The 23,393-nt window shown below is 51.4% G+C and overlaps 1 protein-coding gene across 6 annotated transcripts; it reads left to right on the forward strand.

The window, feature by feature from the left end:
- The first annotated feature begins 9,924 nt into the window (after window positions 1-9,924).
- LOC102454752 (zinc finger protein RFP-like) lies at window positions 9,925-21,998 on the forward strand. 6 transcript variants are annotated; one of them, XM_025190023.2, is made up of 9 exons: window positions 9,925-10,034; window positions 11,154-11,619; window positions 13,300-13,395; window positions 15,135-15,365; window positions 15,636-15,658; window positions 16,332-16,447; window positions 17,016-17,075; window positions 18,731-18,931; window positions 20,524-21,998. In XM_025190023.2, exons 2-9 carry the CDS (start codon window positions 11,248-11,250, stop codon window positions 21,708-21,710), a joined length of 2,286 nt encoding a protein of 761 aa, XP_025045808.2. In that variant the 5' UTR covers window positions 9,925-10,034; window positions 11,154-11,247; the 3' UTR covers window positions 21,711-21,998. The 6 variants fall into 6 exon arrangements, with proteins under 6 accessions (XP_025045808.2, XP_075769208.1, XP_075769210.1 ...); XM_075913093.1 differs by lacking the exon at window positions 9,925-10,034 and adding an exon at window positions 10,115-10,273; XM_075913095.1 differs by lacking the exon at window positions 9,925-10,034 and adding an exon at window positions 10,115-10,273 and having other exon boundaries at window positions 20,527-21,998.
- Window positions 21,999-23,393: the final 1,395 nt, after the last annotated feature.

Below are 23,393 nucleotides of genomic sequence, written 5' to 3' on the forward strand. Positions count from 1 at the left end.
GTCTGGTCAGGGTCGTTCTAGTGTGCTCCTGACAGGACCTCTACTCCATCGGCGATGATGAACTTTCGGCTGCATGCGTAACAATCGGTAATCCCTTTATCTAGAGTGTTAGACCCCGTGCACTTGGATCAACACAGGAGATCTCTGAAAGGCCCCAGAAACGACAGATGCAGGCAAGGTTTGAAATCAATTGAGCAGGTTTATTGTCAAATGCGAAGCTCTACCAGTTGGTAACAGAGATCAGTACAATGTCACACCACTGGGCCCTATGGCCCATGTTGACAAGGTGCCAACACTGGGAGGGCCTATTGCCATATAACAGATATTAACAGCAGTTAGTCAAAGTTAAGCTACTGTGCATTCTGTAAGTTTAGGCAATTTCACCTGCCATTCAGGCGCCTAGTGTGCCCCCCCCCACTCCAAGGTCAGCCGGAGAGCACCCTTTGTGGTGTCCTTTTATAGACAAATATAAACAACTTACATCACATCTTTACGTACCAGGTTGCCACCCTCTGTTGCTTAGTTACCACCCCTCACCTTACAGAAGGGGGCTTACTTACTATCCTTCATGCTGTCAATTCCGACCTGGTCCTGAACCTAGGTCAGTATGTGCATTAGTTTTTAGGGAGTCTTTGTACCAAGACATTTCTTATTAAGAAGTTCTGTTATACCCCTTTGGATTACAGTTTGTGCCCCAGTGCCTCTGTTGGGGAAATCTCGCTCCCCTGGGGTACAGAGTCCCCAGAAGGGTCTGAGGCTGGAGGTCAAAGCAGTGAGGCAGGAGAGAAATCTAGAAGGAAAACTTTATTATGAATGCATGCATGCAGGCTAACAGCTACCAGAGTGAGAGCAGCAGCAGCCCTGAGAGACAGTTTCAGGGATTCTTTATACAGTATGTTCAGACAGTTTAGTTGTTGATTGTTTTCTTTAACTTATCAAAGTCTCAGCCGAAGTACTCTGAGACATTTCTGTTCACACCAGGAGTGCTAGAAGTAAGTTTTACAGAACAAAGGCACAAGAACCTGAGTGAGGAGTCTACAAGGCAAACTGTGACAAAGATAAGAGTTTGCATGACAATTTGTGACAGACTAGGAGTCTCCATGAACTTGAGATAGGCATTGTAAGGGTCTTGATTAGAGTTAAGATGATTTCTCTCTGTTACAGGAAGAGAGGTTTGGAAAACTTTTAACCCTTACAGCAGTTTTCTTTTAGAGAGTTTTGATTTCCTCCAGTGTCCCCCCTTAGAAACAATTGGAGTTATTTGATTTTTCTCCCACACCTCCCTGTGTCCTTCCATGCTCTACCTAACTTACACAAACACACAATTATCAATAGGGCCTCTTTCTTGGCTCCTGTGTTCCTGAACCACAGTCTTGCTCACTAGATTGCAGGCCTGTTGCTGTTGTTATGTTACAGGCCTCTGTTTAGGCCTGCTGACTCCATGTTACCAACCCTCAACTTACTAAACCCCAATTGCTCACCTGTGTGGTGGTAACTGATACACCTCCCTCTCCTGGCACTCCAGCCCCATGGTGGCGGGGAGGGTAGGTAGGACTGAGGTTCAAGACCTCAGGCCAGATTAACTCTTCTGGAGTTCCAGGGGTAAGTGGAATTTGTAGAACCCCAGAATTTGTGGGCCAGAGAACAGTGTGTGCCTGTGAGCAGGGTGTGAAATCCAGGCTCACTATCCCAGCCCTAGTTCCAGTGGGTTGGTGCCCACAGACTGCTTCTGAAGGGTTGCCCAGGAGAAAGGGAATTTCCTTTCCAGGCAATGGCCTCCAGGCTGGGAATGGGAGGGGAGGAATGGTCCATCTCTAGGCGTGGGCAGGATTCATTGGGCTCCTGGTGCACAATGGAAGTTAAAAGCCACCTGCCTGGGCATGGGCTGGGCACCTTGGTCCTCCAACTCAGCCTGCTGCTCTGCCAGCTGAGCTAGTGAGGAGCCTTAAGGATCCCAGCCCGTCCCCCCAGAGCCAGCAGGCAGGAACACAAAAGGTGAAAAAGGCCTAAAACCCAGCTTCTTAAAGAACTTTTATGTTCTTGTGTTCTTAAGTGATCCCTCTCCTGTCGCCCATTGCCAGCTTCTGGCAAACACCGGCTGAGGGCACCTTCCCTGTCCATGGTGGTTAAAAGCCATTGATTAACCTTTCCTGCATCAAATTATTCAGTTCTTGTCTGAACCCTCTTGTAGACTTCACCCTCACAATCTCCTCTGGCAAGGAGTTCCACTGGGTGACTATGAGTTCAGTGCAAAAATGCTTCCTTTTGGTTTGTTTTTAACTTGGTTCCTTACCAGTTTCATTCTGTCAGCCTGGTTCTTGAGTAGGAGAGAAAACATTTTCTTATTTACTTTCTGCACCCCTGACATCATCACATAAACCCCCGTCCCATTGCCCCTTAGTCGTCCCTTTCCCAAATTGAGAAGAAGACGTTCCATGAACTTCTCTATCGGGGCAGCCAGGAGGAAGCCAGAGACTCTTCCTATGAGATGCCCTGCCTCCTTCTGCCCCCTTTCCAAGCACCTGGCAGTCAGTGCATCACACCGGGGTTGGGAACCAAGCAGTAAAGGGGCGGCTGAACCCTCCGCCACAGGTCCCTGTACGCCGGGAATTTGCGTGGCCCCGCGGGGAGAATTTCAGACTCAACCACCTGGTGAGTGGAGCAGCATGGCACCGTGTGGCAGCCCTGCACTAACCAGGGGCTTCTCCCAGTGGGCTCCGGGCACTGTCGCTGGATGTTGGGGGGCCTGGTGGGGGAATAGAAGTGGGGGAGCATAGGAGCTGCTTTAAAAAAAGCCTCTGCAGCTGGCCAGGCAACTGTGTCCCCTGCCCTTCCCCTTCCCTCTCCCCAGCAGCAGCCCTGTTCTGTTGGGTTGCTTTAAAAAAAGGCTCCTCTGCCCCCCTCCCCATCTCCCACCAGGTAACTCCAGCTGCTTGGCTCCTGTTTAGAGCACCAGGCAGGAAGCGCAAATAAGAGAGAGCAACCCAGAGCTAACAATGACTCTGTGCTAACTGGGTGCTGCCGGGCTGAAGCTCTCTGTCCGCCTGTGTGAGTCAGGGTACATCTCACTGCACAGCTACTTCAGGATAACAGCACCTGCATCTACACCCACCACCTGTTATTTTGAAATATTTTTTGACATAACAGGTGCACCATTTCATCATCCTGTAAACCTTTTGCACGAGGGATGACATGAAAAAGCACGTTACTTTGAACTTTGGCACTGTGTAGATATGCCAAATTTCAAAATAAGCTGTTTCAAAATAAATTCTAAATAAGATATGCAATTTGCACTACGCAAATAAAGCATGGTATTTCTAGTTGAGGGTGCTGTGTATGTGCACCCTCAGACACTGCTGAGGTGCACAAATACAAATAACTGAATAAAATCTGCAGAAGGATTTCATCCTTCAGCCTTCCCACAGAGCTGAACTGCCCCAGCTTTGAAGAAGGAAAGATTTGTGGTATGGAACAACTGAAAGATTTAAAATCCTGTTTCCTAGATAAGAGGGAACAATATGGATTCAAACAGTGCTCTGCATCAAGACCATTAAATAACAGAATATTTAATTTCCAGCATAAAATGTAACAACTATTTCATTTCATGTAGTGATATGTATCACCATATCTTGTTTGCTAAATCAAGAAGATGGACAATTTTGTTTTATGCCTCAAAGGAACAGATCCATGTAAGATACCAAATGGCTACTGAATGTTTTGCAGTGTTAATGTTCTTTTTATTTGATTTCATATTAAATAAATGAAGTCACATACCTTGTTAACTATCCCTTGTTTCAGTATTTTATCTTGTATAAAATTATAAAACTATATTTAGCTAAACTATTTATGAGTAACCGGCAGGTACCATAGTAGCACACATCCACGCAAGCACAAACGACCTCACTAGTGGTGCACATTATGAAACTCACTCCGCCCATGGATGGAAAATCTCAGAGGGAACACGGCCCTCCACCCATCTTCTTCCTCCCATTGGCAGCCACAGTCCTTTTAGCCACTGGGACACTCCGGGAAGAGAGGCAGGAATGGGGCTAAGTGTGAGTCAGGTTAAGGGGGGCAGGCAAAGTTCATCTTGCCTTACAGGGCCACAGGCAACAACATCTCTCATGTGTACTGCTGCAGAGAAAAACATGCCTGAGAAAAATGTTAGCTTTAGCTAGCCAGGCGCAGTTGCCAAAGTAGCTCACCTGGGTGCATGTTAGACTGAAGATATAAAAGTCCCTGGTTCAGTTCTGGGCTTTAACGGCAGCCTTTTTCCATGTGGCTTAGTCTGTTTTGGCATCTCTAGTAAGGAAACATCTTCAGTCAGAGTTCAAAGGCTGTACCTAGAGCACAGGAATGACATCATAGAGAGGATGGTATTTCAGGGTTAGAAACTGAGAGAAGGGATTTCATGCCACCTCAGAGATTGTTGACACAGTAGAACAGGGCTCTTGGTTTTAGCTGCTCCCAGCCTTGCTTTTCTGATTTTAATTCTATGCCCCCATGAAGGAACATTAACAGAGCCTGCCTTGGACTAATTTTGACTGGGTGTTAGCCAGGGCAAGTGAGATGAGTCAAGCCAGGCACAGGTGGGAGGAGGCTTGTGACTAATTTTGAGGCTTCCCCATAGTGAGGACATGCTATTTCTATTTTTGTAGATTGGAAGTTATTAAGTCAATTTAAGCACTTTCAAAATAATTTCCAAGTGTAGACATGCCCTTATAGTCCTGGTCACTAAGGGGAGCGGCAATAAGAGCCTGATTTTGAATCAGGGATCTTTTGTATGTGAGGCAAACATGATAACCACTACACCACAGAAACATACTTATGGTTGTCTTCTGCTATAGTTAAACTTGGACAAATATTCTGTTACTAACTCTTTGGCCAAGGCCTCGGGGGAAGAGGCCAAGCACGAGCAGGGAACAAGGCCCCCCTCCCCCCGTGCACACACATGCTACTTCTCTAGACCTTTGCTTCTAACATTGGGGGGGGGGTGTGCACGTGCCTGCAGAGGGGTGACCCTCATCACATCCCCAGCATTTCCCCGCTGCATGGATGGACCTTTGGGGGCAGGCCCAGACTCCCCAGCCTGTCACCGACCTTCTGTCACACTGCAGGGTGGAGCAGCCCCCAGGAGTAGGGTTGAGCCATGGGGTGCTGGGTGAGAAGCAGGGGCTGTGGGAGCTGAGAGTTGCCTGAGACCCAGCGTGAGGCACCATCCCAGCCATTTCTCTAACAGAAGCAGAAGGGGATGGGCAGCGGGGAGAGGGGCCAGAAATTATCTCAGGCTTTATGTAGCTTGTTCCCCTGGTGATGTGTGTGGCCAAAACACAGGCCTGCCTGCAAGCAGGATGTAAACCTGCAGAGGGAACCCTATTGGGGTGTTAGCCCAACACCTTAACCACTTGGCCATCACAGCTGCTCGCTGAACAATGCCCCAGGGCCAGAGAAACTGGTAAATAATCCCAGTGCCCAGGCATAACATCACCTGCCTCACAGAATTCACACAGCATACCTGGCTCCCAGTACACAGGGGGAGTTTGGGGGGCTCGTTGCTGGGCCATGGGATGAAGCATCAAACCAGCCCCCTACTGTGGGGCCTGTGAGTGTTGCTGTACCTGCTGTACAGACAGGGCCATGGAGACAGGGAGAGGTTCACTGAATGGGCCAAGGTTACCCAGCGAGTTAGAGCCCAGCTCTGCCCCAGCTCCCTGCCCCACCCACCGACATGCTGACTCCCTTGCTGCCATGAGGCTGTTTGCATTGGCCTCTTCTCTCTGTAGCCAGGGCTCAGCCAGGACTGAGATTGCTGCCCGGGAGCAACTTCCTGGCAGCTCCAGGGGCATGTCCGGGCTGGGCCAGGCTGCAATGAAATCAGGGCCAGGCCTCCGCCAGCTCAGAGTGACTGGGACACAGGGAGATGGCCCTGCACAGACCAGGGACCACAGTGACCAGGTGTCCCATTTGGAACCAAGGCCCACAGTGCACAGGGAGAGGGGGCTGGGGATTCTGGGGGTGGTCCAGGGGCAGGGAGTGGGAGTGGGGGTGGTAGTGGGATTCCCATGAGTGGGGGCCAAGGAGAAGGGGCTGGGGGCTGGACAGGAAGCAGGGGCCAGGGATGGTGGTCACAGGGCCAAGAGCATGGCAGGATGGGTAGCAACCTGGGGTCCCAAAGGGGCAGTCAGAGACCTTGGCGTAGAGGGGTTCAGCATGACTTGGGGATTCTAGGGGGCAGTGCAGGTGTGTGTTCAGGGGGGCTGGATAGAGGGTGGGGCCCCAGGGAGACAGAGGGAGGGACCAAGCCACACCTGGCTCTTTGGGGAGGGGAACAGCCTCCTCACCTTGCCTCCCCAACCCAGCTCTCCGTACTGGGGGAGGAGTAGGAGGTGGGATGGAGAAGGAGGCAGTGAGAGGGATGGGACAGGATGTAGAATGGGGAGGGATGCAGTGAGGGGATGGAGTAAAAGGTGAGTTAGGGAGGGATGCAGTAGGTAGGATGGGGCAGGAGGTGAGAATGGGAGGGGGTGGGGTGCTGTGAGAGAGGTGGGATGTAGTGGGGGTGGGAAGGGGATGAGCCTTCTGAACACTCACATTTGCTATTTCAGGGACTGGCAAACTTTTAGTCCTAAGAGCTACACTGGGACCAGAAATTGTGTGTGAGGGCGGGTAGGGAAGGCTGGGAGAGGCTCTGCCTCCTCTCCCCAAGCCAGACATGGCCTGGTCCATCCCCCATCCCTCTCCTTGCACTCCAGGTCCCCCCATCCACACCCAATCTGCTCCCCACACCTGAACAGCTCCCCTGCCCTTGGCCCCATGACTTCACCACGCAGAGCAGCAAGGTTGGCTGTGGGGCAGCCACGCCAGCCAGGCTCTAGGGGAACTGAGTGTGGGGAGGGGGGCAGGAGGGGAGGGTCCGGGGGTGCCTCCCTGGAGAGCCTGGTCAGTGGTCAGGCCTGCTCCCCGCACTGCTCAGGACTGGTTCCTGCCCTGCCCTGGCCCATCTAATGGGGCCACACCTGCGGGCAGGGGATGGGGACCACATGCTCCCCCACCCCCAGCTGCCCCAATGTTAAGAGCTGAACATGATGGCTCAGGGGCTTCCCTGCGGGTTGCACAGGGACTGGCAGGGAGCCTGTGGAGCCATAAACCAGACATTCAACAGCCTGGCGCCTCCAGGAGCCTGTTGGGCCAAGGGGTTTGAGTCCTAAACCAGACATCTGCCTCCCTCCCCATCCCATCATAGCACCCTCCACACCCACAGAACTTCTACCCCCCCAGCTAGGGAGACCCTGCCTCAGTTCCCCCACCTGGCACAGACAGGAGGGGATGAGGATCCCCCATCCCAGGCGCTACGCTGGGAGCTGAAGCTCTGTGGTGGGTCCCACCCCCTCCTCTGCCCACTCCAGGTATGTAAGGCCCCAGCCTGGCTCCTTGGCCCAGGGGGCAGCGAGGGTGCCTGGGCCGCCTGGCCCCAGAAGAGGGGTTCCTAGACCAAGCTGAGCACCTGCCTGCAGCATGGAATTAGAAACCAAGCTCCATGAGAGTGGGGGTTAGGCCACATGCTCTGTGGGGGTCTCCCATACGCTGGCTCTGGTGGCTCCCTGCTCACACGCTGGTGTGTGTGGGTCCCATTCTGAGGGGGCGTCTCTCCCCTTTCTCTGCCCAGGGAGCCCATGGGCAGGTGGGTCCCGGCACATGTCCTGTGACTGTGCAGGCGCTGGTCAGTGAGGTGCCTGGCGATCGGTCTCAGCACCTCAGGGCTGGTGAATGTGGCCACTGGGCCTTTCCTCTCAGCTGCGCATGGGTGGTTATTCCCTTCTGCAGCCTCTGGGGAGCCCGGCACCGGTGCAACTCTGGCTCCCTGTGATGGTCAGTGTGCTGTGTGCATCGCATGGCCACTCTCCACAGACATGCAGGGCCTGTGTGATGCTGTTCCCCCTCCTTTCCCCTGTGCTACCTCATGCTCACGCCCCAGACTTCCCTGGGCACTGGCATAAGCCGGGCCGGCAGCCAGCTGGCTCCCCTGGGCATCCATGCGGTTAAAACAGATATTGGACCGGCAGAAACGGGGGCTGGACTCTGGGAAATGCTGGGTGGTGGCTGCAGGTGCTGATCCCCTGGGACTGGCTGTGCCTGTGGTGCTGGGCGAGAGTTCGGTGTTTCTCAGGGGCTGGACAAGGGTTTGTTGTGATACCGGGACCAGCCCAAAGCCAGGAAAGGACTAGAGCTCTCTCTCTCTCTCTGTATGTGTGTGGGTTTGGGAGCGGGGGATCTCCTGCCTGGCACAAGAAGCTCCAGACACCAGACAAGCCATGACGGAGCAAAAGACTCTATTGGTTGCTCCCCTCTTCAACCTGCCCTTGAAGAGGAGCCAGGCCACAAACCCTCTTATCAGTGTGAACTCTGGGGGAGGGAAGGACAAGCCAGGGCAGAAAGAACTTTCTCTTTCCCAGGCTTAGATGCTGGCGGTGGGGCAGGGAGTGAGGGGGATGGTGGTGGAGGGAGGGTTAGGTACAAACTGAGGAATCTGCAGCTGGTGGGCTGGTGCTACAGGACACACTGAGCTGGTTCACCAGAGGCGCCTCTATTCCCTTGGGCCAGGCAGGAGCGCACCATGTGCATGAGTGTGTGTGTCTGGCTGGTGTGTTCGCTCTGTGAGTAACTCTCATTCCCTTCTCTTGGCCAGTAAATCGTTCATGACTGTGCTATAGGACTGGCTGCAGGCGCTGGGTTTGCTTTCAACCCAGAGGTGCCAGTGACTTGGGGCAAACACTCCTTTGGGACAGGCAGAAACCAGAGTGTTGTGGGGCTTGGGGAGCAGGGTGCCTGTCACTCAGGCTGTCCTCCTGGGGTAGGGAGGGATGGGGAGGGTTCCCTATAATTGGTTCCATCGGTGTGGAATAAATGTCATTCTGTGCACAGATGCAAGTGCAGATATGCACCATCTGTAGAAACACAGGCTGCCAGCTGTGGGGGCTCTGCTAATCAATTGTGCAGCACCTGAATCTCTCCTGAGTGGCTGCCCAAGTGCTCAGCTTACAGGGAACACTATGTCCCCACCCCCACCCAGGGCAGGTGGAGAGTCTGAGGCTCCCCACAACTGCCTCTGTGGTTCTTACCCCATTCACGTCACAGTAAGAGCTGTCTGGGCAGTGGGGGGGATCCATGGATCCTCCATCTGCCCTGGGCAGAGGCTGCTACAGCCGGCCCAACAGCCAAGGGCAGTTTTCGAGCCCCCCCCCTCACCAGGGGATGGTCCTGTGATGGCCCCAGCTGCATTGGCACCCCAAGGCTTCTCCTATCTGTGCAGGGCTCCAGCTTCTGGCCAGGGTGGGATGCAGAGCCCAGGGGGAACGGGGAGGGGCAGGAGAGTCTGGGGAGAAAGAGTCCAGGCCAGACTTTTCCACATTCAACAGTGGGAGAGGCCTTCGGCCTCCTGTTCTGGAGCCCCCGAGGGGGATTGGCAAAGGCAGAGGTCACTCATTGTGACAGGCGTATCCCGTATCCATGGGAACACTGCACCCCTGCCCTAGGGGCTGGTGACAGGTGGGGGTGGGGGCAGCAGCACATGAGGCTGAGAATGGGAATGTCCCAGCCACCAGGACCACCCAGCCCTGGAGGAAAAGCTGGAGAGAGGTAGGAGGGGGGACTGACAGATTCCCCCCCCCCCCCCCGCCATCCCAGCCTGTACCCTGGGCCAGTCAGAGCGGAGAGGGGCCGCACTGGGGTGGGAACGTCCCAGCTCACTGCCCAGGGGCTGCAGGGAGAAGCGGAGCCGGCGGGGTGTGTGTAGGGGGGGCGGGGGAATCATTCTGGGTGGGGGGCAGACTGAGCAGCCCACCACTGGCTGTTGCGTGTTGGTCCTGCGAATGCCCCGCCCCTCCCACGGGCCGGGCCAGGCTCCCTGTGGCGGAAGCAACGTCTGGCCGGGGGAGCCTCGCCCCTCGGGACTGGGGCGTGGCCAGGAAGCTCCCGGTCTAAGCTAAGCCCTGCTGCTGGACAACGATCAGTCACTAGCCTTCTGCGCATGCGAGGTATGATCGGGCCTCTCCATTCCGAACGGCCGGGGCCGGGTTTTCGTGCTTCCCCGCCCCTTACTCCCCGCCCCTGCTCAGGCCCCGCCCACTCCGCGGCGGCCCGCAGCAGCGTCTGACTGCGCGAGCCAGTAGACTGAGGCAGCGAACTTCGCTGCGGTTACTGCGCATGCGCCGCGCACCCTTCGGCAGTCCTTGGCGCCCTTACTCGCGGCACTGCGTCGGGGGAGCAGAGCGAGGTGAGGGGGGGGATGGGTAGTTAACGCTGGGGGCGGGGCTCTGAGTTGCCCGGGTGAGGGGCGGGGGGGTTGTTTGTTTCTCTCCGTAGCGCCTCATTGGCTCCCGGGCGCTCTCCTGCTGCTCTCGGCGGCTGAGAGAGAGAGAGAGAGAGAGAGCCCTGCGTTGCGCATGCGCGAGTTTCGCGATCGGGCCTGACGGCTGCCGGAGGCCCCGCCCCTCGCTCCTTATCCCCCTCCTCCCCGCCTTCCCCCCCCCCCCCTGCGTGGCTGCGGGGCCTGGCTCCGCTGGGGGGCGGCCTTGTCTGTGGAGCGGCCGCTGCTGGGTGCGCGGCTGCGCTTGGGTCCGGGGGCTCACACAGGCGGGGGGGGCTGCAGCTCGGCTTGTGGGAGTTGGGGGATGGGCACAGCTGGGCTGGGGGGAGGGGCTGTGACCCACCATCCTGTGCTGCTTGTGGGTCCGGCTTTAGGTATTGGGGCCCGCTGGGGCGCTGCTCCGGCTGGGCAGGGACCTTGCCTCAGGCTGGCTCGCTGCTCCCTCCTCTGTTGTTGAATTATGCACATTCAGCGCAGTTCAGGGCGGCCCATCTTTCTCTGGCTGTTGCTACTTTCAGATGCTCATACTGGGCTGCGGAGCTGGGGTGGCTGAGAGCTGGGTTCGAGCTGGGGACACACGCAGGTGTTGTGAGAGGGGACTGCAGAGTGTAGGGAGGGATTTGAACTCAGGATGAGGAGGGAGCCCTGGCATGAGGAGGGAGCCCAGAGACAGGATTCTGGCTGGGGCAGGTGGCTGAGGGCGCTCAATGGAGGACCTGTCATGCGCAATGGGTGAGCAAAGCTTTTGGGGGGGTGAGTTTTTAATTTTGATTTTTTTTATCATTAGTGCTGGTGCCTCACGGACACACACTCTGGACCTGCCCATGCATTGATAAGCTCGGGAAACTGAACTACCCCTGTTCTCCAGCCCAGAAGCAGCCATGGCTGCAGAGAGCCCTGTGGAAAGTCTCTGGGAGAAAGCGATGCATCCTGTCTGTCTGGAGGATTTCACAGCCCCTGTCACTCTGGAGTGTGGGCACAATGTCTACCAGGACTACCTCAGCCCTCAGTGCAGAGACACTGTGCAGCAGGGACCCCTCCAGTCTAACAGGGAGCTGGCAAAAGTGGTGGAACTAGTCAAGCCGCTGAGTTTCCAGGCAGCAAAGAGAGCAAAATGTGACAGGGTGTGCAGTAAGCACCAGGAGGCTCTGAAGCTCTTCCATGAAGAGGATCAAACTCCCATCTGTGTGGTGTGTGACAGATCCCAGGCTCACACGGTGGTGCCCATAAAGGAAGCTGCCCAGGAGTACAAGGTACAGAGTTGCTGTCCAGTGTAATGGGAAATAACGTTGGGTTTTAATTACAGCCTAATTTTACTGACTGTTCCCTGGTACAGGTATGACACAGCTCTGTAAAGCCTTCATGGTACAAGAAAAATTAAATGTTCTGTCTGTGTGGCAACTTATAACAAGTCTTTACAGATACCCAATGTGGGGAAACATTTCTCTGAGACTCGGAATTGTGAGACCCAGCCCTCTTTGGTGACAGGAAGGGTTTTTGTAGGAGGAAAGGTGTTAACAATCAGGGTACGTCTAGACTACATGGCTCCGTCGACGGAGCCATGTAGATTTGTTTGTTCGGAAAAGGGAAATGAAGCCACGATTTAAATAATCGTGGCTTCATTTAAATTTAAATGGCTGCCGCGCTGAGCCGACAAACAGCTGATCTGCTGTTTGTCGGCTCAGCGCGGCAGCCATTTAAATTTAAATGAAGCCACGAGTATTTAAATCACGGCTTCATTTCCCTTTGCCGATCAGCCTAATCTACATGGCTCCATCGACGGAGCCATGTAGTTTAGACACACCCTTAGAGAGGTTTAGATCACAGGAGCTGAAGGCCAGTCTATGGGAGTGAGCTGCCTTGGGACTGGAGAAGAGTTTACAAGCTGTTACTGATTGGATAAGGAGCAGTAATAATTTGTCATTTGCCTTGTAGACCTGCAATGGCATCTGGGTCCTGTACAACACCCATCAAGTGACAATCCCTGCCCTGAGCAGGTCACACTCCCATTAGACAAACAATAGGAAGGGAATGTGGAGAAGGAAGTTGCTCGTGATCACCAAGCCCATCAGTGATAGAGTTTAGCCCAAACACTGAACTCTCCAGGCTTAGTCCATGGCTACACTAAGCACCAGGCTACACTTCCTCTGCCTCTGAGCATCAGTGAAAAGTGATAAAGTTTGTCCCTTAGCAGGGAAAGATGCCTTGCTAAAGGCCGCATGCCCAACAGGGAGAGGAGGTTTTTCACTAGGATGCTGAACTCCTGAGCTGCTCCATGAGGGTTTAAACTCAGATGCTGCAGCCAGTGCTAGAGGAGGTGACTGGGCTGGACAGCAGGGCTCCAGGCAGTGCAGGTCCAAGCCAGTCACCACTGGGATTTTACTGGGTTGTAGCAAGAGTTCAATCTGATTAACTGATGAGATAATGCTTATCGGTGCCAGTTACCACTTAAACTCTCCACCGCCCCGGCTCACTTACTCCTGGCAGCTAACATTAGTCTTCAGCTGCCGAGAGTCCCTGTTGGCTGGCAGCCCTTGTGGCCACCCCTGGAAGACCTCACGAGAGATCCCCGACCCCAGGAGAGCCCACATCTGTTACCAGCCATGACTGTCATGGCTAAAAAGACTGTAACTGATTAAATTGTAATCGGTTATGTGATTGGTATTTTTAACCCCTTTTGCCTCCCTAATGCCCACTTGCGTCATTCTTTACGGAGGTGCCACCACCAATCTGTCCCTCGCTCTCACAGCCATCCTGTTTCATCTGCTGTCTCCTCCTGTCTCTTTTTCAATGGACAAAGCCACGTCCAGGGCTTGGTGCCTACCTGACAGGAACAGAGCTTTACAAAACTGGGTCTGTGCTGCTTAAAGGCAGACAAATGGGCTCCCAAAATCTCATGGGGTTTGCCTTGGTGCTTATTTCTGTTTCTTCAGGAAAATTTGGCAGCCCATTTGAAGGCTCTGAGGGAAGAGAGAGAAAAGCTGCTGGAATGGAAAGCGACAGCAGAGGGGAAAAGCCAGGAGTATCTGGTGAGTGCTTGTGGCTATGGACCGGCAGGGACTGACTGGCAGTGGGAGGGCTGTGTTATGAAGCCAACTCCTGTGTGGTCTTAGAATCAGAGAGGTGGAAGAGACCTCAGGAGATCAAGTCCAGCCTCCTGTCCAAGGCAGGACCAATCCCAAGTAAATCAACTAAGCCAGGACTTTGTCAAACCAAGACTTAAAAATCTCTAGAGATGGAGATTCCACCACCTCCATAGGTAACCCATTCCAGTGCTTCACCACCCTCCTAGTGAAATAGTTTTTCCTAATATCCAACCTAGACCTTCTCCACTGTAACTTAAGACCATTGCTCTTTTTTATGCCATCCATCACTACTGAGAACAACCTTTCTCCATTCTCTTTGGAACCTCCCTTCAAGAAGTTGAAGGCTGCTATCAAATCCCCCCCTCACTCTTCTCTTCTGCAGACTAAACAAACCCAAATCCCTCAGTCTCTCCTTATAGGTCACGTACTCCAGTTCACTCATCATTTTGGCTACCCTCCGCTGGACCTTCTCCAACGTGTCCACATTCTTTCTGTAGTGAGAGGCCCAGAACTGGACACAATACTCCAGATGTGGCCTCACCAGAGCCGAATAAATGGAAATAGTTACTTGTCTAGATTTGCTGGCAATGATCCTCCTAATATGCCATTAGCTCTCTTGGCTCCAAGAGCACACTGTTGACTCATATCCAGCTTCTCAACCACTGTAATCCGCAGGTCCTTTTCTACAGAACTGTTATTTAGCCATTCGGTCCCCAGCCGTAACAATGCTTGGGATTCTTCTGTCCCAAGTGTAGGGCTCTACACTTGTTCTTGTTGAACCTCGTCATATTTATTTTGTCCTAGTCTCCTAATCTGTCTAGGTCACTCTGGACCCTATCCCTGTCCTCCAGCATATCTACCTTCTCCCTAGCTTAGTGTCATCTGCAGACTTTCTGAGGGTGCAATCCATCCCCCCATTCAGGTCATTAATAAAGAGGTTGAAAAAAAAACGGCCCTAGAACTGATCCTTGGAGCACTCCGCTAGAAACTGACCACCAACCTGACATCGAGCCGTTGATCACTACTCATTGATCCTGACAGTCTAGCTAGCTTTCTATCTGCCTTCCAGTCCATTTCTTCCATCCATACTCCCTTAACTTGCTGACAAGAATATTGTGGAAGACTGTATCATAAGCTTTGTTAAAGTCAATGCATATCATGTCCACTGACTTTTCCTTTATGAGGTTGGGCTTCTTGATGTTTCTCCTGGATCATGGATTGCTGGGTTAGATCGATGCATAGACCGGCTCTGACCTTCCAGGTCAGAGGATGAGTTACTGTCTAGTTCTTGTGACTTTCCCAGAAATCCTTCCCAAGGGAATTGAACGTCCCTGTGAAGGGCTGTCTGCTGAGTCTACTCACTTTATTTCTTTTTCTTTCCTCAGTATCTCTGTCAGGTTGCTGCTGAGTCCTGCCTCCTCCTGCTCTGGGTCTGAATTGCCAGTACCCATAAATAACAGAAGATGCTGCCTGGGGCAGACATGGGGACATCCCTTTCAGAGGGATACGGGCCAAAGAAAATGCTGAGAGGGACGCCTCTGCCTAATACCCACAGAATACAGTCAAATGTCATAAATTTTAGGGTTTTCCAAGAAGTTATCCGTGGTGTGCACTAATCTCCCCATGAAAGGGCCTGGGCTCCATCCATGTCCCTGACCAACCCTTTCCCTGTTTTCATACAGAAACAGACACAAGCAAAGAGGCAGAAGATTGTGGCTGAGTTTCAGCAGCTACAGCAGTTCCTGGAGGAACAAGAGCAACTCCTGCTGGCTCAGCTGGAGAAGCTGGATGAGGACATTGGGAGGCTCCAAACTGATGCTGACAGGAAACTCTCCACACAGATTTCCTGTCTCAGCAAGCAGATCGGTGAGCTGGAGGGGAAGTGTCAGAAGCCAGTGAGTGAATTCCTGCAGGTGAGACTGAGGGAGAATCATCCCAGCTCCCCACACAAGGAAGAGAGGCTCCTAAACAACAAGCGCTGGGGTCCAGCCGTCAGATCTGGGTCTGATCTCTGTGCTTTGCAGAGTCACAGGCCCAGACCTATCAGAGATGGCAAAGCACCATTAGCGCATGGAATCTATGGCCCTGGGGCCAGGTCAGGGCATCTCTTCCCCATATTTGCAAAATGTCTTCCCTGTGCGTGTCCAGTACGGCTGAGATGCTTTTCTGTCTCTTTTCCCTAGGATGTCAGAAACACCTTGAACAGGTACGTGGCTCGCACTTCTGTCATGCTGCACAGCACAGGGAAAGAGCTTGATGCTGATGTTAGGACCACGTCTTCCCCAGGGCTCCACAGCCAGATGTTGATACAAATGTCTCTGACTCACTTAATTCTGAGGCTCTCACCCTTGCACCACAGACTCTGGAATTCTCCATTCAGGGGCACAATCTGACTTCACATATTTCCTAGAACTGTCACCTCCCTGGGGACTGGCTGCCTCAGGACTGTGGGGCTGGAATATGGGTCTGTCACTAGTGGGCATATTTAGGCCAGGGCAGCAGGCACCCAAAGTCTGTCCTACCTGAGGGCTGTTTGGAGAAGTATGGGGAAGGAGCTGGGGAGGGGGAAGCTGGTGTCTCAGTCTAGTTCCTAGTGGGCAGATTCTTGCAGTCCTTCACCTGGGAACCTCCAGTCCCTCAGCACCAAGGAGTGAAGGATTGGTCATCAAGACTCAATTCCACTTTTGTCCCCAGCTGGTCTCTCCAGGCCAGAGGTGAAGAACAGCAATGGGACCTTTTGGGGGAAGGTTGCACAGCCATGGGCTGTGTTGCTCCTGCTCTCAGGCTGGGAGAATTGGAGGAATTCTAACTCCAGGCTGGTTAGAGTGAGACTCACTAGCCAGATCTTATCATCTGTAAATGGAATTGTTTCTGTGCAGGTGTGAGACAGGACAGTTCCAGCCACCAGAGGAGATTTCCCCGGAACTGGAAGAGCAAGTCAGTGGTTTCTCCCAGAAAATGATTATGCTGTCGGAGACTCTGAGGGAATTCAAAGGTATCTAGGAGGGATGGCGTAAGGGAAAGTTGTTTAAGTATCACAAACTATTGAATCTGGCCTCTGAAGCCAACCTTCACTTGCCTCAATTCCCACATGGAGAATGACAGCCCTATCATGCTGCTCTCCTTAGAGACGCTGAGCAAACAGACCCAACTGCTTGCAAATAGACCACGTGTTTGCAAACTGTGAAACTCCAGTTAGTGTCAAGAGATCAAAATAGATAAAGTTAATGTCATGGCAGCGTCTTCCCCTAGCACAGATCTAGGTTATGGCAAGAGGCAGTAAGTGACCGAGAAACCAGGTGGGAAGGGATGAGGAGGAAAAAGTAAATCTCACTTACATCTTGTCTCTTCTGGGATGGGTGTGAGGCTGCAGGGATGTTGGCTCCATTGCTGGGAGGTGCACAGTGAGAGGACACAGACTGTTTCAGATCTTTCCATATTAAACACCTGAGTGGGTCTCGGTCTGGTCTCCGATACAATGGAAACGCAGAGTTCAGCATGGAGACATGGTCATAAATAGGAGAGCCTGGAATCTCATCTCTCTTATCCATTCCCCCCACCAGACACTCTGCCCTCTGCACTGGAAAGAGCAAGAGGAAAATCCCTGGGAGTTTTCAGACAAGGTGAGTTTGGAAGTGGAGATTGTTTAAATGAGAAAATTCTAGTGAAGACATCTTCATAGAATTGTCATTAAAGTTACAACTAAATTCAGTGACTATGGCACGCACAGCCCTAAATCTCACCCACTTATCAGTGAGGAGACCCAGGGGCACTGTATGGGGACCTGTGGACACTTTGAGAAACACTGATCTATGGGGTGTGATGCTGAAAGGGTGAAGTTAAAGCACACAATGGATGGCACCTTTGGGCTCAGATTTTACTGCTCAGTTGATTGCCATATGGGGTTGGTTTCAAACAACTAGGCTGAAAGGTTGAGAGCTGACTGGCTTCCATGGTATCAGTTTGTTGATGGCGAGAAACTGGTGGATCCCTAAGAGCTGTTTTAATCTAGGATAGGCCTGGGCAAAATACAGCCCATGGGCTGGAACCACCCTGCCAGCCATTCTTCCGTGCTTGCCACTCCCCATCTGCAAGCCACACAGCAAGCAACAGTGAGCCCTGGAAGTGGGGAGAGGGGATGGCTTCAGGTGCTGCTTCCACCCCCAGGACAATCTCATTGGCCAGTTTCTGGCCAGAAAGGAAGCACCGTTTCACATCCTCTCCTACTCAGTTATTCATACGCCCACGTGGCCTCACAGCCTGTTCGAGGGTTGGTTAGGCTCCCTCCCTGTCTGAGAGAGGTGCTTGGCTGCTGGACACGAGTCACTCAGGTAAGTCTCCTGACCAGAGCTTGCCTCTGGCACCCCAACCTCTCCCTTCCTTTCCTAATTCTCTGCTCCCCATGCCACATACCCCGACTTTGTCCTCTTCCTGTATTTATACATACAAGAGCTCTCAGTGGTAAGAAACCTTGAGCCCCTTATTATATGTCCACTCAGCCACTTCTCTAATGTTATTTTAAATATTTAATGAGTAATTGGTTGATCCAGTGCCCCAGGTCACATCTGCCTCCTTCACCCAAACTCCTTCCATGACCCCTCTCTCACTCCTGCATCCCAAACCCTTACCCCAAGCTGTCTTCACCCAATGTCCATTCCAGACCCTGCATTTCCTGCCTAATGTCTTGGAAGCGTGCAGGTCTCAGCCACTTTCCAAAATCTTAAGTGAAAGCTGCAACTGGAGAATTTCAGGCTAGAAAAGAGGCACAAATGTTTCATAGGGAAGAGGATTAGCCACGGGCGAGTAGATTACAGTAATTGTTGAGCCCTGTGCATCTGAGTACTTGTATTAACTTCATTGATTCTCTGTTGTGGAAAGGGTTTATAAAGTCTGTCAGATGAGAGAACCAAAGTTTGTGCTGCAAATCAATCAATGAAGACTAGGGATTATAAATATAGCAGCCTAAATTAAATTTAATCTACGTCCATGTTCAGACAGGTAAATATGTGGCTTGTTAGCGGAAACACTGGGTGCTGAAAACTAAATCCCATTGTTGCAGGGGTACTAATGTAACTCAAGCCATGTACTGAGAGAAATAAATATGGCTTTGGAATCTAACTTCGGTGTGATGTTTATGGAATATCTAGATTCATCATTTGCCCCAAAAAGCAGAGTCTAGCATGTTTGTCACCAGGGACAGAGTCTGGGCAGATGTGGGGTGTGGAAAGGATTAAAGCCCTTTCTGAAATATCTCCATTTGCCTTTCTCTCCCTACTAGGCTGTAGAACACCCATGTCTATCTCCAGCTCAGCCCCTAGACTGCAGAGCCAGGGACAGGAAATGGCCATGGTGGAGCCAGTGACCTTCGAGGAGGTGGCTGTATATTTCTCTGAGGATGAATGGGCTCTGCTGGACCTGAGCCAGAGAGCCCTCTACAGGGATGTGATGCAGGAGAATTATGAGGCTGTGAGCTGGCTGGGTAAGGATTCCTGTCCCTTTGGGTAACAGAAGCTGGGTGGGCTCTGGAGCAGTTGGGTTGGGTTTGGTTCAGGATCTCTCATTGCCTGCATCTACAATATCAGGAGTATCTGCCTCTGTAGTCCTGGCTCCTGCATGAGAGACTGTCCCCTCCATGCCCCTTCCCAGGGGAAGCACGTTCAGGGACATCACAGTGGTGCTGCTCTTCTCACAGCTAAGGTCTCATTGTGCTTCCCATCATTTTGCCCATGTTGTGCTTTGGCCAGAGGTGTCAGTGGAAGGGCCCAGGCAGGAACAGCAGGCACTAGAGTTGTGGGGCTGAGTGCGATGGCTGTTACTGCCTGCAGGGTCCCCTTGTGCTATTGTGCTGAGCCCCTGGAAGGAAGGATTCAGAGTCCTTTCCTGCCTGTGGTAGTCTGTGCAGTGCAGAGGGGCACCAAATGGGAGGCCTGGCTGGCCACAAGAGGAAGGCTGGAAAACCACATGATTTCTGCTGGCAGAGTAGATCCAAGGCTGCAGAGGGGGAGCTGAGCTGCAGGAACACACACGAGCAGCAGAGAAGCAGCACAGCCCGTCTCCACTTTTGCTAGCCCCAGAAACAGCCCAACACTGCTCTGGCTGGGCAGCTGGCAGGGCCCACCCAGAGACCGTCAGTCAGGATCAGGAATATGGAGCATAGACAGGGCCTGAAACAGCCAACCAAGGATTCATTTTTCTGCTCAGACAACTTCTCCTACCTTCTTCTGGCCCAAGTAGAGCATCTGTGCCCCTAGAGCAGGGCAAGTCTAGCTCCCAGCCAAGAGCTTTGTGGACAGAGCCCTTAGGGGTCCTGAGCTCTGCTGGATCCTTTCCCTCTCAGCCCTAGTGATCGAACATGGCAGCTCAAATCTGAGCACTGGCTGAGGGTATCTGTCAGTCCTGAAAGACTTCGAGCACTCTGCTTATGATCAGCATGTTCCTGTCCTACCAAGTATGGAATGGGCCCTAAGGGAGACTGAGTTGTACCCTGAAGAGTGCAGCAGAGTACTCAGTTCCCCTGGGGAGTCAGCTCAGCCATTCCCGAGGAAGCTGGGGATGCACTTTTACCTGCAAGGTGGGGAAGGAGCCTCTCTGAGTGAGAGACTCAGATCCTGGCTCTGGAAGCAGTAATGGCACAAACCTTAATGAACAAGATGAGCACTTGGTTAATTGCTTACGGAATAGGATTTCCAGTCTCCAAAACCCATGTGCTCTCCTGGGTAGAGAAAGGGGAAGAGCTGCAGATCCCGGATTTCCAAAGCTGTGAGGAAGGGGAGATCATCAGTGACACTCACACACGTGAGAAAATCAGCTAAACTCACTCAGAAACCAATTTCTGTGTTCTCGTAGCAGATGTCAGTTGCATGTTTTCATCAAGTCTGACTGACCCTTCAGCCTGTTTTTATCTCCAGTCTGAGGGTGCTGAGTGGGGAAAGGGTTATGGGGGAGCAGGGTGAACTCAGCTGATGATTATTGAACCTTTCCAGCCATTCTTTGGGTGCGTCCCATTTTCTATTGCTGTTCAGAATTTTTCTTTCAGCTCAGCACAGAGAATGACTCCTTTCTCTATCCCAGCAGGTGTTGGGATGCTGAATGAGAACAGTGAGAGGACTCTTCAGCAGAATGGACCTGAACGAGTGGCTCCATGTGGGGTGTTAGTGGGAAGATTTGAAGGTCATGTTTCTCAGAATCCTGAGCAAGGAGAGACCTGTGAGAGTCAGCATAGCCTACAAAGGCAGCAGGGAAACCATCCAGGAGTGAGACAGAGTAAATCCAGTCAAAGGAGAAGAAGGTTGAAAACAAACACAGAAACTATTCAAAAGAAAATCTCTCATCAACAGTCATCGTGCACTTGCAGTGACTATACAACTCTTATTAAACATGAAAGAGCCCAAACAGAAGAGAAACCCTTCAAATGCTCTGATTGTGGGAAAAGCTTCAGTTGGAGGTCAAACCTTTTTATCCATAGGAGAGCCCACACAGGAGAGAAACCTTTTAGTTGCTCTGCCTGTGGGAAAAGCTTCAGTCAGCGGTCACACCTTGACAGCCATAGGAGAACCCACACAGGAGAACAACCCTTCGGCTGCTCTGTTTGTCGGAAAGGTTTCAGTCACAACAAAAGCCTGATTAATCATCAGAAAACCCACACAGGGGAGAAACCCTTCAGCTGCTCTGCCTGTGGGAAAACCTTCAGTCAGAGGTCACACCTTGATAGCCATAGGCGAGTCCACACAGGAGAGAAACCTTTCAGTTGTTCTGACTGTGGGAAAAGCTTCAGTCAGAGGTCACATCTTGTTACCCATAGGAGAGCCCACACAGGAGAGAAACCCTTCAGCTGCTCTGACTGTGGGAAAAGCTTCAGTCAGCATGCAAGCCTTGTTAGACATAGGAGATCTCATACAGGAGAGAAACCCTTCAGCTGCTCTGACTGTGGGAAAAGCTTCAGTCGGAGCTCAAGCCTTGTTAGACATAGGAGATCCCACACAGGAGAGAAACCCTTCAGCTGCTCTGACTGTGGAAAAAGCTTCAGTCGGAGCTCAAGCTTCGTTACCCATAAGAGAGCCCATACAGTAGAGAGAACCTTTAGCTGCTCTGACTGTGGGAAAAGCTTCAGTCGGAGCTCAAGCCTTGTTAGACATAGGAGATCTCATACAGGAGAGAAACTCTTTAGGTGCTCTGACTGTGGGAAAAGCTTCAGTCGGAGCTCAAGTCTTGTTAGACATAGGAGAACCCACACGGGAGAATCCTTTCAGCTGCTCTGACTGGGAAAAGTTTTAGTTGTAGGTCACATCTTGTTATCCAGAACCCACACAGAGAAACCCTTTAACTGCTCTGATGGTTGGAAATGCTATAGTGAGAGTTCAAGCCTTGTTGCACACAAGGGAGAAGCCCTATCATAGTGGTGAGCAAAATTTTCTCTATGGGCAGAATCCAGCCCACCTAAGGCTTTGATCCTATCCACAAGGTAGTGCTTGGCCCCACCTCCAAATGGGCATGTGCTGAGGGGGAAGGAGCTGAGCTCTGTCTCCTCTTCCCACTGTGTAGCCCAGTGTTTCCCAATCAGTGTTCCATGGAACCCTGGGATTCTGCAGACCATCATCAGGGGTTCCGCGAGAAATTGTGGAATAAATAAATAATTTTGAAATACTGCGAACAATTCTAAATAGCCTTCAAAATATTGTGGGAATATTTGTCCAGCAATTGGCAATACTGAAGTAATCTTTGTACGCTACCAACTGCCTTTTTGTTTTGGTCAGTTCGTATCTAAAGTTATATTTAGTTGTATTGTGCCTTCCGTTCTGTTTCCCAGAATTCTCTGAGTTTCTAGTCTTTTCTAGTGCACGTTATGGTCGTTCGCTGTTTTGTAGATTTGTAGTCTTTGTGCGGTTTTGTAATTAACATTTTTACAGAAACTGTGGTTGTTTTCGTGTATCTAAAATCTCACCTACGTAACAGTATTTTCATATGGCCGTCAAATAAAAAAAATGTGGAAGTATATGAAAAGGAGAGTGAAGGAGAGAACAGTGTAAATGAATCAAAATGATCAGAGCCAAGTATGAGTGAAACAGGAAGAGAAGTGACTGATATTTAAAAAATTCACCTTTATAATGACAGTTACTAGGCCATGGGTTTTACGTGGACTGGAGATGAAAATTGCCCCGTTCCATTATGCGTTGTTTGCGGGGGGAAAACTAACACAGCTATGGCCCTGGCTAAGTTAAATGTACACTTCACTACTAATCACAGCCATTTGTCAAATAAAAGAGTTGATTACTTTCAACAACTTGGATTCATAAAGAAAACAACAAAGTTTTTTTTAGAAGAAGCTAACTATCAGTGGAAAGGCTCAAGAAGTAAGCTATTTAGTAGCTGAGCTAGTTGCTCGAAAAATGAAAAGTCACACTATTGCTGAAAGCCTAGTAACGTCTGCTTGTAAAATAATAGTGAGTACAATGATAGGCGAAGAGGCTGAAAGTGAAATTGACAAAGTTCCTGGTTTTAATAGTACTATTGGTAGGCATGTGGATGACATGTCACATGATATTGAAGAATACCTTGTCTGAAATACTAAAAAATACTAACTTTGCTCTCTAAGTTGATGAGTCAACAGACATAACAAGTAAAGCTCAGCTGTTAGCATTCATACAATTTGAAAGCGAAGGTGAAATAATGGAAAATTTTTGTTGTTGTAAAGAGCTGCCAGAAACAACCAAAGATCAAGACCTTTTCAACATCTTGTCTTATTTGGAATTCTGTAGTTTGTCATGGAGCCAGTGCAGTGGAATTTGCACTGATGATGCTCCCTTAATGATCAGCTTAATAAAAGACTGTTACACTCGTCAAAGAAAAACCCTCATAACGACCCACTGCTTCCTCCACCAGGAAGTTCTTGTTTCAAAACCTATTGGGAAGGATTTAAAACAAGTCCTTAATCTATCTGTGAA

Source organism: Pelodiscus sinensis, chromosome 31 (genome assembly GCF_049634645.1).
Source record: "Pelodiscus sinensis isolate JC-2024 chromosome 31, ASM4963464v1, whole genome shotgun sequence".
NCBI lineage: Eukaryota > Metazoa > Chordata > Testudines > Trionychidae > Pelodiscus > Pelodiscus sinensis.